General features: G+C 52.4%; 3 protein-coding genes across 3 annotated transcripts in view; 1 reads left to right on the top strand and 2 right to left on the bottom strand.

The window, feature by feature from the left end:
- The window catches only part of LOC101622079 (zinc finger protein 883-like), a 19,883-nt gene extending 7,714 nt beyond the window's left edge, over positions 1-12,169 (bottom strand). The window contains exon 1 of the mRNA XM_012734688.1: positions 12,121-12,169. The gene's annotated coding sequence lies outside the window, so the exon portion shown is untranslated. The remainder of the gene's footprint in view (positions 1-12,120) is intronic.
- Positions 3,596-12,243, bottom strand: ZNF814 (zinc finger protein 814). The gene is made up of 3 exons (XM_012734681.1): positions 12,121-12,243; positions 5,882-8,341; positions 3,596-5,629 (listed from the first exon to the last, which is right to left on the bottom strand). The coding sequence occupies exons 1-3, from the start codon at positions 12,152-12,154 to the stop codon at positions 5,541-5,543; spliced, it is 2,583 nt and encodes an 860-aa protein (XP_012590135.1). The 5' UTR covers positions 12,155-12,243; the 3' UTR covers positions 3,596-5,540.
- LOC101622539 (zinc finger protein 211-like) overlaps positions 12,225-13,416 on the top strand; it is a 9,683-nt gene continuing 8,491 nt past the window's right edge. Inside the window, exons 1-3 of the mRNA XM_012734674.1 lie at positions 12,225-12,392; positions 12,909-13,092; positions 13,206-13,390. Of these exons, the coding sequence (XP_012590128.1) occupies positions 12,225-12,392; positions 12,909-13,092; positions 13,206-13,390 (537 nt within the window). The remainder of the gene's footprint in view (positions 12,393-12,908; positions 13,093-13,205; positions 13,391-13,416) is intronic.

Raw genomic sequence — 13,416 nt, forward strand, 5'->3', positions numbered from 1 at the left:
CCCTCCCGGCCCAGCCAGCTCTCGCGGGCCGGCCCGTTCCGTCGGTGCACTGGCTGCGGCCGCGCGTCGCCGCCTCACCGTCCCTGCGGCCTGTGCTGCCGTTGCTCATCGCGTGGTGGGGAGAAGCCGCGTTCTAGCGTTTGCTGCTGCGTAATGAGCCTCACCGCAAAACTCCAGTGGCCTTTTGGGGTGAGCCGAAGACTCGGGGAAGAGCTAACCACGTGCCCCAAAGCGTGTCCTACCGACGCCTCCCCACTCAGAGGGCTTGGGGCTCCCCTTTATGGCCTATTTGAGGGGGTTCATCTCTGCTGGGCGTCAGGTTTGGGGTGGGGCCTCCCACAGGGGCGTCCAGTCAGAACTGCTGGTCCAGTGGCCATGTTCCTGGAGTCCCAGGAGCTTCCTCAGGGCTGCGCCCGCTTGTCCCAGTCCCCAGGGCTACGCGGTCACTTCCGAGGTGGGTCTCTGGCTCCCCTAAGCTGGGAGCAAAGCCATTTAACTCAACTTCCATTGTATTCCCGCCGGGAAGGCAGCGCCCAGGCTCTGGCCACCGGCCACACTGTGTCCAGGGCAAGGCGCATTCGGGACCCAACCGAGTAAGTGGCGGGTCCTGGGACCTCACTGACCGCTCCCCAAGCCCTTGCATAAAGCAGTGCTGGAGACACCCCACGCGCAGCTTGTAGCAAGGCGAGCAGAGACCGGATGAGATTGAGCTGGGCTTGTTCAGGAAACCTTGGGTCTGGCAGTGAAAGTTCAAAACTGACTTGGGGGCACCCCCCTGCGCAGGGGTTGAATCGGAGCACTAGGAAACTATCAGCGGCCACTGTGGCCTTAGTCCATCCCAGCCAGGAAGTGACTGAAGGGCGCAGCAGACCTCTCCTGACTCCCACTGCCCCTCAGCAGTGGATTTCAGTGGACCCGCCTGTTCTGTTCCCCACTCTGTCACTGGGGAGTCCTCTCATGTCCTCCATCCCCCCACCTCTGGCCTGCACCTGAGCTCTTGTGTGCATAAGTGAATCGTGAACAACAACAAAAAAAGAGATACCTAACAACTCACCTCATGTGTTTAAAATAAAATGTTAATATATGAGATGCACTTTAAAGGGTAATAAATGTAAGTTAATTAAGAAACATCCAGCAGCTTATTCTGGAAGATATAAAGTACTGGATTTATTGGACAGTAAACTGCCTGGGAACACAGCTGACATGTACAAGAACTATACTAAACTTACCGATTTGTAGCGATCATAAATTTTATACTTAGTACAATAATATTGAGTTGGGTATAAAAAGTCAACTAAGTTTTATGTCAAATAGACAATTCAATCAAGCCCCGCCTCACCCTCATCTAAGTCAGTTTATAAAAAAAGTTAATACCCTAAAGTGTGCAAGTCATTACAAGACCAAAAAGCCACATATTCTTTTGACTTTTTAAAATATATAAGCAAAATATGACAATTCTTAGTTAAATAAGCATAAAAATAAAATGCATAATGTACAAAGGATTGATCTAGTTTTTGTATTCTTATAAGCCATTAAATATTGGGGAAATCTTTAGGATTTTTTAAACTCCAATATAAATATTAGTGATAACTTCATTATTCACTTAAAATTTTACCTCTAGGGTCCTCCCTGGTGGTGCAGTGGGTCAAAGCACAGACTGCAAGCTGGCAGCCACGGCCCTGCAGCTGACCCACAAGGCCAAGAGACCTGTCGTCTCTCGCCCACTGCTCCCCTCAGGAGTGTACTTTGTCAGTCTGCCGCTTCCGCTCCCCACTGTCTCATGAACTCTCACCGCCCCTGCACCTCTGGCCTGCACCCCAGTTCTGTATGCATAAATAATCTTTAATTTTTTTTTACCTCTAACCAGTTAGTATACTGAGAACTTTTAAATGCTTCAATAACATTTGTAGTGTAGAATACTTACATACCTACATATTTACCTCTTACTCATTTGTACATTGCTCCAAGTTTCACTGAGCTGGAATTTTTAACACGGCTAAAATGAGGGCGCTTCCCACTGCATTCACTGAAGTAAACATGCTATTTGTTATTCCAATTCATTTTCTGCTGTTGATTAAAGAAGGTCACTTTCAAATAAGTGAGTTACATTAGATTTCGGGGAGTGTGGGAGTGACTGTCACTGAATCAGAAAGCATGTGAAGAGCATGTGGGACGTGCCCTAGCAGTGGTGGCCATTGTGTCTGTCAGCGTCACATTAGACTGTGTAAAGAAAAGAAATTCGGAAGTCAGGTGAAGCACATTTGAAAAGAAATCATAATACTTCTAAGATAACCCACTCCTTGAGGAGTGTGCTCTCGGGTTCAGAGCTAGTGACTTAGAGGAGAAAATAAACTATAGCATACAAAACACGAATTTAGTAAAATGTCACGTTAAGATGCTGTTTTGGGCCTCTCAAATGTCGCTTTTTGGCACAGGGTGCCTCTCAGCACCACGGAGCTGTCCTAGCCGCTCACCCCGGCCAGGGAGTGACAGCCCCTCCTGTCTGTCTCCCCGTTGCTCCCTCAAGAGTTTTTCAGTGGATCTGCTTGTTCTCCTCCCCACTCTGTCTCTGGGGAGCCCTGTCACAGCCACTTCTGGTGTGTACGCCAGTTCTTACAAGCATAAATGTTTAAATAAAATGCTTTATGTGACAACTAAGGTATTAATAAAAATACTAGTAAGTTTGAGTTAAGCTCAGAAGACCAAATGGAAGTATTTTGTCTAATCCTGTGCCAACTTAAATAAAATCCTGGAATCGTGGGCAGGTGCTCAGTGTTCTGCTCCTCAGTATTCCTGGGGGGGGGGGGGAAATGGCACACACCGTGGTCATATCCATGCTGAGACTCAGCAGACTGAGTCCTGGGAAACTCTACCACATTGCCTAGATACTCCACAGTGGGGAACCAACCAGTCAACCTCGCTAATTGCAGCCCCCTGCTCTTGGGGGTCTGGGCCCACGGGAGCAACCCAGATCACAAGATTCTGAAAAGCCCCACTATTTGGGCACCGGGGTGAAGCCTATCGGGGAATGAAAGGCGCCCACTTCCTGGACGACTTACAGGTGGAGACGCCACAGCACGGCACATCCTCCAGAGAACCGGGAACAGAGCAAGTCTCAGCTCCCACCTTATGGAGGCACAAACTCCGGGGTGAGGGGGCTGGTGGCCGGCAATTTGCTGCAGTCTTCTATTGGTCAGGGATTGGGGCTTTAAACTCAGAAACCCAGATCAGGGCTTGGGGAGTCTCATCAAAGACCTGTTCAGTCAGGAGCCGGGTGGCTCACTCCATCCTGATGCAGTCTCGTCCCCACCCTGTTCTAAGCCACCAACTGTCATGGTGGACGCGAGGAAAACGCAGCTCGACTACATTATCAACGACTGCAGAGAGGAGGTGGAAGAGAATGCTAACAATGCAGACTAAAGGTGGGGCATGGCATCCAGTGTCCATTCCACTGAGAATACTACACAAATCAGAAAGTTATGTCAGTGCCCAACAGTAATAGCATGATGCACTCCGTGTTACTGAAGAATGAAATTCCAACCTTCGTTTTCCATTTCATGAAGGTAAACAGCCAGAGTTCGACAGACAGGAAAAAGATGAGTGGACACTTCAGCTAAGAAATAAAAGCTAATGAATATCCAAACACTCACCGCGCCCCCTCCCAGAAATGTAATTAAAACAACTGAGGTAACGTTCAAACTTACTGGAAACCACCCTCGAAGCCATGTGCTTACAAGGCTGCGGCGTGAATTCACACGGCCTGCCAGGTAAGAGGCACAAGGCACAACCTTATTAGATCACAAACTTATCTTTCTTCAGAAGTCCACACACTCCTACACTGCTCAGACACCGCCTCAATTACGAACAGAAGGTGAGATTCATGTAACGAACACTCCCTTTGTACAGCTTTAACCTCAATTCTCAAATCCGAGAAATAAACACCCAGAAAACAGCTAAATGGAAAAACTGTGGTCTATCCAAAACCATTACTCAGCCCCCTCCCCAAAACGCTACTTATGATGGGCGTATCGTAAAATTATGACATGTTAGAGGGGAAAATTGCAATCATATGAATCTAAGAAAACACAGCTATGTTAATCAAGTCAGGGCTTCCGTGAGGTGAGAACAGTAGAGACAAGATGACAGAGATCACAAAAGGTCGTCTTCGTCAGGAACACATGGGCTCAGTCCCCAGGTCAGCACACACTCAAATGTGCAGTTTATTACATGCATGGAACTTTAACACCTTGAAAAACTGGCTCAAGATTTTAAAAAGATCCATGTACCTCTTTTCGGAAAATAGGGGTGGTGACCCCCACACTGACCCCATCTCCCTGCTCAGAAGTTCCCGGGAGGAGTGTTCAGCGAGGGGGAGCAGTAGGGAGGAGCAGGCCCGAGCCACAGACCACGCCCCTGGCTGTGCAGGCGGGCCTTGGGGTCAGCCGGAGAGAAGCAACCTCGCCCTCAAAATCTTTTGGTTTCGTTTTGTGACAGACTTTAGGCACACAAGCAAAGCTCACCTGCAGGTCCTGGGCTCTGTGTCCAAAGTGACACTGCACAGTCCCAGAACACTTCCGCATGCACTGTTCGAGGACTCGCATTTGATCAAGTTGGCCGCAGGCACCTGCACTCCCTACAGTCCAGTGTTGCCGTACAAGATGATTTTCTGCAGGCCGCGCAGTCCTAACACCAGTGCTCCCGAACTACAGCACACTGGGGAGCAGGCCCCTGCTGCTCGAAGTGTAGGGAACCCTGCGCCGCCCCCAGCTCGGTCCTGGCATGACATGCCGTCTCCTCAGTCGGGTGGAGGCGGGGGGAGGGCTGCGTCACCAGCTTTCCAAAGTGCTCATGCCAGCCCTTCTGGGAGTCACTCTGACTCCTGAAATAGTAGGTGCCCAGGCTTTCACTAAGTACAGGAAAGCCCTGTAGCCTTCTCTAGGAGCTGTGGGCAGCGATGCAAACTGGGCCAAGCGCATGTCGTTTCCTGCCACCCTAGTCCCATTTTCATGCCTGTGTAACCCAAATCTGCTTTTATAAACTACAGAGTAAACAGAACACCCGAGGTTTAAAACCAATTGTTGTACAAACCACACAATGTGTCAGACAGTACTCAGGTCTGTGACTTGGGAGCCGGAAACGCCATCACAAGTGGCCACGAGATCAGCACAGCCCTGAAAAGGTCGTCACTTTTCTGCACGCCGCCAGCTGAACTCCATGTTCACAACGACTCACGTCCATGTCCAAAGTAGAAGGCGGGAGAGCTGACCCTTCCCACACTCGGTTACCCTCCTCTTTCCAACACCTGGGAGAAGAGCCAGCTGCCAAGAGCGCACGGCGCCGTGACTGGCACAGTCCTGCCAGGTGGTAGGATGAAATGGCTTTGACCATCAGAGTCAGTGACAAAAACCTAGAGAGCCCTGGAGAGACTAAGTGCTAACCATGGCCCCGAAACATGGGCAATGCTGCGCTGGGCCTACAGAGGCCTGTGACTCACCCCGACCGGCAGCTCAGACCCCTCCAGCATCAAGGGAACTGTGCACCTAAGGTTTTCCTCTGACGTGAACTCGCTGATGCTGAGAGAGGGTAGATTTTCGCATAAAAAACTTCCCACACTCACTGCACTCATAAGGTCTGACTCCAGTGTGGCCTCTCCGGTGCTGGCTGAACTGGGAGCTATCCCGAAAGGACTTGCCACACTCACGGCACTCGTAAGGCCTCTCTCCGGTGTGAACCCTCTGATGGTAACGGAGCTTGGAGCTAGTGATAAAAGATTTCCCACAGTCACTGCACTCGTAGGGCCGGTCACCGGAGTGAACTCTCTGATGGTAACGGAGGGTGGAACTGGAGGTAAAAGACTTCCCACACTCACTGCACTCATAAGGCCTTTTTCCGGCATGAACTCTCTGATGGTAAGACAGGGTTGCACTACTGGTAAAAGACTTCCCACATTCGCCACACACATAAGGCCTCTCTCCCGTGTGGACTCTCTGGTGTCGGATCAGTATTGAACTATTGGTAAAAGACTTTCCGCACTCACTGCACTGGTAAGGCTTTATTCCTTTGTGAACCCTCTGATGATAACCGAGACCAGAGAGAGAGGTGAAACATTTCCCACATGCCCTACACTCGTAAGACCTGTCTCTGTTGTGAATTTTCTGGTGTATCGAAAGGGAAGATTTGTGAATAAAAGACTTTCCACATTCACTACACTCAAAAGGCCTTTCTCCCGTGTGGCCTCTCCGGTGTTTATTGAACTGGGATTTATCCTTAAAGGTTTTCCCACACTCGCTGCACTCATAAGGCCTCTCCCCGGTGTGAACTCTGTGATGATATCGGAGGCTGGCACTGAAGGTGAAAGACTTCCCGCAGACGCCGCACTCGTAAGGTCTTTCTCCCGTGTGAGCTCTCTGGTGATAGCGAAGGGTGGAACTAGAAGTAAATGACTTCCCACACTCGCTGCACTCGTAAGGCCTTTTTCCTTCATGGACTCTCTGATGGTAGCAGAGGGTGGAGCTGCAGGTGAAGGCCTTCCCACATTCAGTGCACACATAAGGCTTCTCTCCTGTGTGAACCCTCTGGTGCTGAATGAGTGTCCACTTATTGTTAAAAGACTTCCCACACTCACTACACTTGTAAGGTCTTTCTCCCGTGTGAACCCTCTGATGTAAAATAAGGTTATTTCTTCGGATAAAGGATTTCCCACACTCGTTGCATTCGTAAGGCCTTTCCCCAGAATGAACTTTCTGATGGTAACGGAGGTCAGACCTGGAGATAAAGGACTTTCCACATTCGGTGCACTCATAAGGCCGCTCCCCCGAGTGGACACTCTGATGGTAGCGGAGGGCAGAGCTCGTAGTGAAAGACCTACCACATTCGGCGCACTCGTAAGGCCTCTCCCCAAGGTGACCTCGCTGATGGTACTGGAGGGTGGAGCTACAAGTAAAGGACTTCCCGCATTTACTGCACGCGTAAGGCTTTTCTCCAGTGTGAATTCTCCGGTGTCGAATGAGGGTCCACCTGTTGTTGAAGGACTTCCCACACTCACTGCACTCATAGGGCCTCTCTCCTGTGTGAACTCTTTGATGGTAACGGAGGCTGGAACTAAAAGTGAAAGACTTGCCGCATTCACTGCACTCAAAGGGCCTTTCTCCCGAATGCACTCGCACGTGGATGATGAGGTTATTTCTTCGGGTGAAGGCCTTCCCACACTCAGCACACTGGTAAGGCCGCTCCCCAGTGTGAACTCTGTGATGGTATCGCAGAGCAGTACGAGTGATAAAAGACTTCCCGCACTCACTGCACGCGAAAGGCCTTTCCCCAGAATGAACTCTCTGATGGTAGCGGAGGTCAGGCCTGGAGATAAACGACTTCCCACAGTCCGTGCACTCATAAGGCCTCTCTCCTGTGTGAGAGCGCCGATGATAGGCGAGGGCAGACACAGAGGTGAAAGACTTTACGCAGTCACTACACTTGTACGGCTTTTCTCTCGTTTGTACTCTCCTGCAGCGAATGAACACGGAACTGTAGGTGAAAGACTGCGCACACTCACTGCACGCCGAGCTGCTCTCGCCACCGTGCCAGCTCTGGCTCAGGGGCCGCCCGCACCTGCTGCACGTGTGCTGCCTCTCCCGCATGTGCGTTCTTTGATGTTTGCTGAGGGTGGAGCTGCGCTTGAAGGACTTGCCACACTCAGTGCACTCGTGAAGTCTCTTTGCGGCGTGGAGTCTCTGGTGCCCGACAAAGGAGGGTTTGTCCCTGAACGTCTTCCCACACTCGCTGCACACAAAACCCTGCCTTCCCGCGTGGCCTCCCTGGTCCTGAACGGGCGTGAGTTTGGGACGAGAACCTTTGGTGCGCAGCCCGCAGGCGGCGCGAGGCGTCCTGCTCTGGACAGCTGTCCTGCGCAGGGGGATTCTGCTCGGTGTCTCCCCGGCAAGCGTGCTGTTCTGTGGGAGCTGTCCTGCGGGCAGCGGCAAGTCCCTACCACCTCCCGGGCCTGTGGAGGGCTTTCCCGACACGTGGACACCGAAGCTCTTCACAGCGCAGGCTGTGCCCTCGCGGCTCCTGAAAGGGCGCCCCTCCGTGTGCAGCTGCTGCTGCTGCAGGTGTGCACTGAAAGGAAAGCTTGTTGCACACGCCCCACACCTCAGCTGTTTCTGGCTGAGCTGCGTTCCCTGGTGCTCAGCCCAGTGGAAAATGTCCTGCAAAACTGGACAGCACCTCTCACAGGGGTGGGCCTTCTGGGAAGGAGGCGCCGCCTTGGGAGTGCGGCGCTGGGACTCGCGTGCAGAAAGGTCTCGTCGCACGTGCGCCTCTGCATCCCCTGCTCCACAGCAGCAACCTGGACACAGGAAACACAGGTGAGAGGAGGGAGCACACCTGTCCCAGGGCCGTCTGTCTCGTCTAGACACGGGTCTTGGGATCATTTCAGAGAAGGGAAACGGATGGAGTGGCTCTCTGCTGGGCATCACGGGTCTTACGGTCACGGAGCGCTGCCCACCTCTGGGAAGCACAGCAAGACAAGGCTGCAACTTATGTCTGCCAACGGCTTCCTGCCAGATCTTTACTGTTCGGGGGAGGCCGTGCACAGTGCGTGCCCGAGCCCACTGAAGTTCACGTGCACCTGCCCCTCGACGTGAGCGAGTGCTGGAAAGCAGCACAGACAGGGCAGAGAGAGGGATGGATGAGAGGAGCGACCCAGATTGCTGGGAATGACCCCTGGGATGCAGGTCACAGCGGTGAAGAATAGGAGAACGTCAAAGTCTGCAAAATAAAAGCATGGGGGGGAGGCAGAAAGCACGTGTGGTCGGTGGCCACAGAACAACGGCTCCACAAAGCAGGCTCCGGACCAGACTGAAACCGCCCTCCACACCGTCCCGCTGCCTTCTCCAGGCCGGGGCGAAGAGCAGCTGCAGGTGGGAGCAACTTGATACACCAGCGACTCGCCCAACTCAGTCCTAATTCAGCAACTACACGGGTCCGGGCCAGGACAGCGGCTGTTACTGCCCCAGAGCACACAGAAGCCCAGAGACCAGATCTAGGTGAGTGATGTCCACACGAGGGAGAAAGCACACTGCATCGAGACACCAATGACTTGGCCGACTGGCGGGGGAGGGTGGCGCAGGGATGCGGTAGATACTATAGCAACAGGGTGCAAGGCAGAAGCAGCTTGGGTCTCCCTGGTGGCCAACGCCTTTCGTCTCAGCGACAGCACTGCTGTGGGCTGAGTCCGATCTCCTGTCTACCCGCTACCCCCTCAACAGTGGTCTGCTCCCCACTCTGTCTCTGGGGAGTCCTCTCACCCCCACACGTCCTGTACCCCAGTTCTGTATATTTAAGTAAATAAATCCTTTTAAAAAAAAAAAACAAGAAGGAGCTCAGAGAAGCATCGCAGCGGACATCAGCTCAGTGCAACCACCAGCACAGTGTGGATGGACGAGAGATGAGGACGCAGACACCGCACCAGCCAGTCGGGACAGGTGGCGTGGGGCTTTGGAGGCATTAACCTGACCCCAAAACGAGGCAAGGACACCCTAGGAAAATGACTAGTCAACATCCCTGATGATGTAACGAAACTAACAAAGCCCTAGCAAATCAAGCCCCCAGCTTGTGATGGAACCGTCGACTGTGATGATCAGGTGCAATGGGCCTGGGGCGCAAGGAGGGCAAATCGGAGGTGAACAGTCAAGGACGCCTTGGCCGAACTGCGGCTGCACTTCGACCACACGGGCTAGGAGCAGCAAGTTAGGGCATCAGGTAGCTGCGCCCAGCCTGCACCCAGCCTGCCACTCGATGACCAACCTGCCTGACACATCCCCCGAATGAACTGCCGCTAGGTAACATAAGGCTGTAAGCAGGATCCACCACGCTCATAGAATCACGAACTGTAAGCCAAAATCGTGATTATCTCAGATGACACAGAAAAATCATTTGACGAGATTCAAAATACTTTCCTGATAAAAACTGTCAAAAAACTACACAGAAGAAATGCACCTCATTATTAAAGAGGTGTCGCATAAACTACGAGCATGTTGCACAACGAAAAAGAAAAAGCTTTTCTTCTAAGATCAGGAACAAGGCAAGAAAGTCCTCCGTCCCCATTTCTATTCAACAAATTAATAAAAATCCCAGCCAGAGAGTAAGGAAAAAAGATACCTAAATTACAACAGACGTAGAATTTAGGATAAGTAGAAAGCATCCCTATAAACTCTACTAAACATCAGTGAGAATGAGCACATGAACTCAGTAACGTGGTAGGACACAAACCAACATTTAGCTAATCACCTGTATCTCGACAGTGACAGTGAAGTATCTCGGAAATTAAAGTCAATCCCATCTGCATCGGCAGTAAAATTCTTAGGTATACGTTTGCTACTAGGAAGTCAAAGACCTGTACACTGAAAACTGTAAGACATCGACGAAAAAAATTAGACCAAAAAATAAGATATCCAGTACTTTCGCAAATGAAAACTTACTATTAACATAGCTCTGTTACTCAAAGCAAGCTACAGACTTAATGCAAAATCTAATAGCATTTTTTCCCAAAACAGAAAAACCCTAAAATTTGAACTACCAAGGACTTCTAAGAGCCACAGAAATCTTGAGTATGAAATTCAAAGTCAGAGGCATCGCACTTCCTGACTTCAAACTTCATCACAAAAACAAGGGTAATTAGAACAGTATGGTATCGGGGCAAACACACACGCACATTATGTATGAAACAGACTTGAGGCCACAGGTAAACCCATGCACATATGGTCAAAATGGTTCCACAAAGACACCAAGAAATCAGAAAGCAGAAGGGACAGCTTCTTCGACGAATGAGGTCAGAAAAACTGGATAAGGAAGGGCCCCAAAAGAAAAAAAAAAAAGAACCCAACCAACCAAAAACAATTGAAAAAAAATAAACAATAAAAAAAAGAAAACAAAAAAACCCCCCAAAAAAAAAAGAAAAAAGTCCGCCTTTTTTTTTAATTTGCTTATGCATACAGAACTGGGATAGAGGCCAGAAATGCAGGGGTGATGAGAGGATTCAGCAGAGACAGAGCGGGGAGCAGGACAGGAAGCTGGACAGAGTACCCTGCTGACGGGAGCAGTGGGGAGACAGGAGAGGTCTGCTGCCTTGGGGTCACCTCCAGGGCGGCTGCGAGACAGTCTGTTAACACTGGGTTTAGCGATGTTCTAGACTAAACACCAAAGCACAAAGGAGGCTTAGTCAAACTAAAGAGATTGTGCGTAGCAAAGGAAGCAAAGAACAAGGTGAAAGAGGGAAAACTCGCTGCCCTGTATCTCACCACAGTCGATGCCACCACTACATAAAAGTATTCATACAGCCCAACAAGAAAAGGACAATCTGGGTTTAAAGTGGGCAAAACGCCTCAATTTTGACATTTTCCCAAGGACATTAACATATGGCCAACAAATGTTACAAAAAATATGCTCTACCTCATGAATCAAGAAAATGCAAATCAGAAGCTAAACGAGATCACCGGCTCGCATCTGGTAAGAGGCCACAGTCAGCTATGAGGGGGCCCAGCAGCCAGGGCCCCACAGAGAAAACCAGAACACGATACTCAGTTCTGAGGCCAACAAGTCAAGAGGAACATACAGCTCTGATTTCCGTTAATAACGATGTCACACGCTTGACATTTACTCAGTGGATGCCACCCTCTGACCTAAACTTCTAAGAGGCTGTGGTGGTTTAGGGAAACTGAACTCTTGGCCATGTGCTGAGGGTGTATGAAACCGAGAAGCAGGCAAAGGCCTCTGTTCTGGCTCTGAACACAGCCCTGAGGTAAAACGCCTGAAGACACTGGGACCCAACTGTAGGTGTTTATGACCATACAGAGGCGACACAACGAACGCAGGCACGACCCAGTGGGAGAGAGGGCACGCGCGCTGGAAAGCACTGAGCGCTCCCTGACACTCCACTCTGACTCCCGTCCTAAAAGGCTCGCTTCGCAGGGTTCAGGCTGCAGGGAGAGTCGAGGCGCAACAGCAACAAACAGACCACTGCTGGCAATAGGGAAATCCCCCCAAAACTGGGGAGGAAGCAGCTCCCCTGATTCACGAGTGAGACCAGAACTAAGTCTTGGGGTTACGGGGGAGGCTGCGTCTTACCCAGGGAGGCTATCAGAGCAAAGTTCTCCAGCATCACATCGAGATACAGGTGCCTCTGGGTCTCATCCAGGAGCCGCCACTCCTCCCAGGAGAAGTGCACAGCGATGTCCGCAAAGGTCACACTGTCCTGTTACGAGAAGGACAGAAGCTGTGAACGTGACGTGAAGACCAAAATCCATCCGGCCACAAAGCTGCCCAGCTCCGGCTCCGCCAGAGTTCCCCCCCTCGGGACCTGCAGTGCTGCTGAGGGCCACTCTCTGCTCAGGGCCTCGGTACCACGGACCCTCACCTGCGGCCTGGGCCGGCCGGCAGGGCCCTCGCCTCCGGTCAGCTTCCCTGGGGCCTTCTAGATTGAGACTGACGTGCCCAGCAGGCCCCCTGCTTCTTGATGAGCCCCTTCCTTAGACTTCCCACCTCTGGCTTCCCCTGCACGTCTGTGGAGGGGCCCAGCAGCTGACTCTTCGCAAACATCTGACCGAAGGGCGCATGTGAGCTGGAGGACCAGGCCTCTCCCTGCTGTGCTTCCTGACTCTCCCCAGGGTGCATTCTCCCCGCCTTATGGCTCTTTATCACCTCAGCTTTGAGGGACCCTCTGCCAGGCACAATGACCCCACTGGCTCAGCTCTAGCCCCAGGATCGGTGAGCACGGGAAACCCCAAAGTGCAGCACAAAGCTGTCAAAGCCACTCACTAGGCGGCTTCCTGAGGCGCCTCTGCTCGGTGGGATCCGCCTCAGCTGCTCCCGGGCCAGACCCGGCTCTCCCTCCCCTGTGTGGGGTCCACCAGCAGCCGCACCGCACCGTGAGGAACCACTGCTCCCCGCCCTCTGACCTGCCACTAGCCTCTGGGCAGGAGGCCCCACACTGCGACCCGACTCCGCCACCGAGCCAGCTCGCCCGAGCCAGCTCGCGGCTGGGCGCTGAAGGCCGGGTGCAAGCTGCTGTTCGCCAGAGCGCAGACTGGGAGGATGCCGGTGGGTCCCCGCTTGGCTGGGGCCTCGCACATGGCGGGGTACGTGCGACTGCAGCCGTCACGGTTTTCTGCTCTCCATCTGCCTGACGCTCACGCGATCGTCTGCCTGGCTAGACGCCCCCAAAGGGAGAGGCCCCCAGGAAGCCCCTCTCTGCCACACCGGCGACCGGGTCCTCGCACCTAGGGGCATCCGCAGCGCCGACACACCCCGCCGGCCGCCGGGACTGCAACGCCGCGCCCCTCCAGATCCTGCCTGTCCCAGCTCGCGAGACCCCCTGGACCTTCACGAGGGCCGGGAGGCCCCGCCCTGCCGCCCCCGCACCCC

This window comes from Condylura cristata, unplaced genomic scaffold (assembly GCF_000260355.1).
Source record: "Condylura cristata isolate star-nosed mole 26May11 unplaced genomic scaffold, ConCri1.0 scaffold00066, whole genome shotgun sequence".
Taxonomy (NCBI): Eukaryota; Metazoa; Chordata; class Mammalia; order Eulipotyphla; family Talpidae; genus Condylura; species Condylura cristata.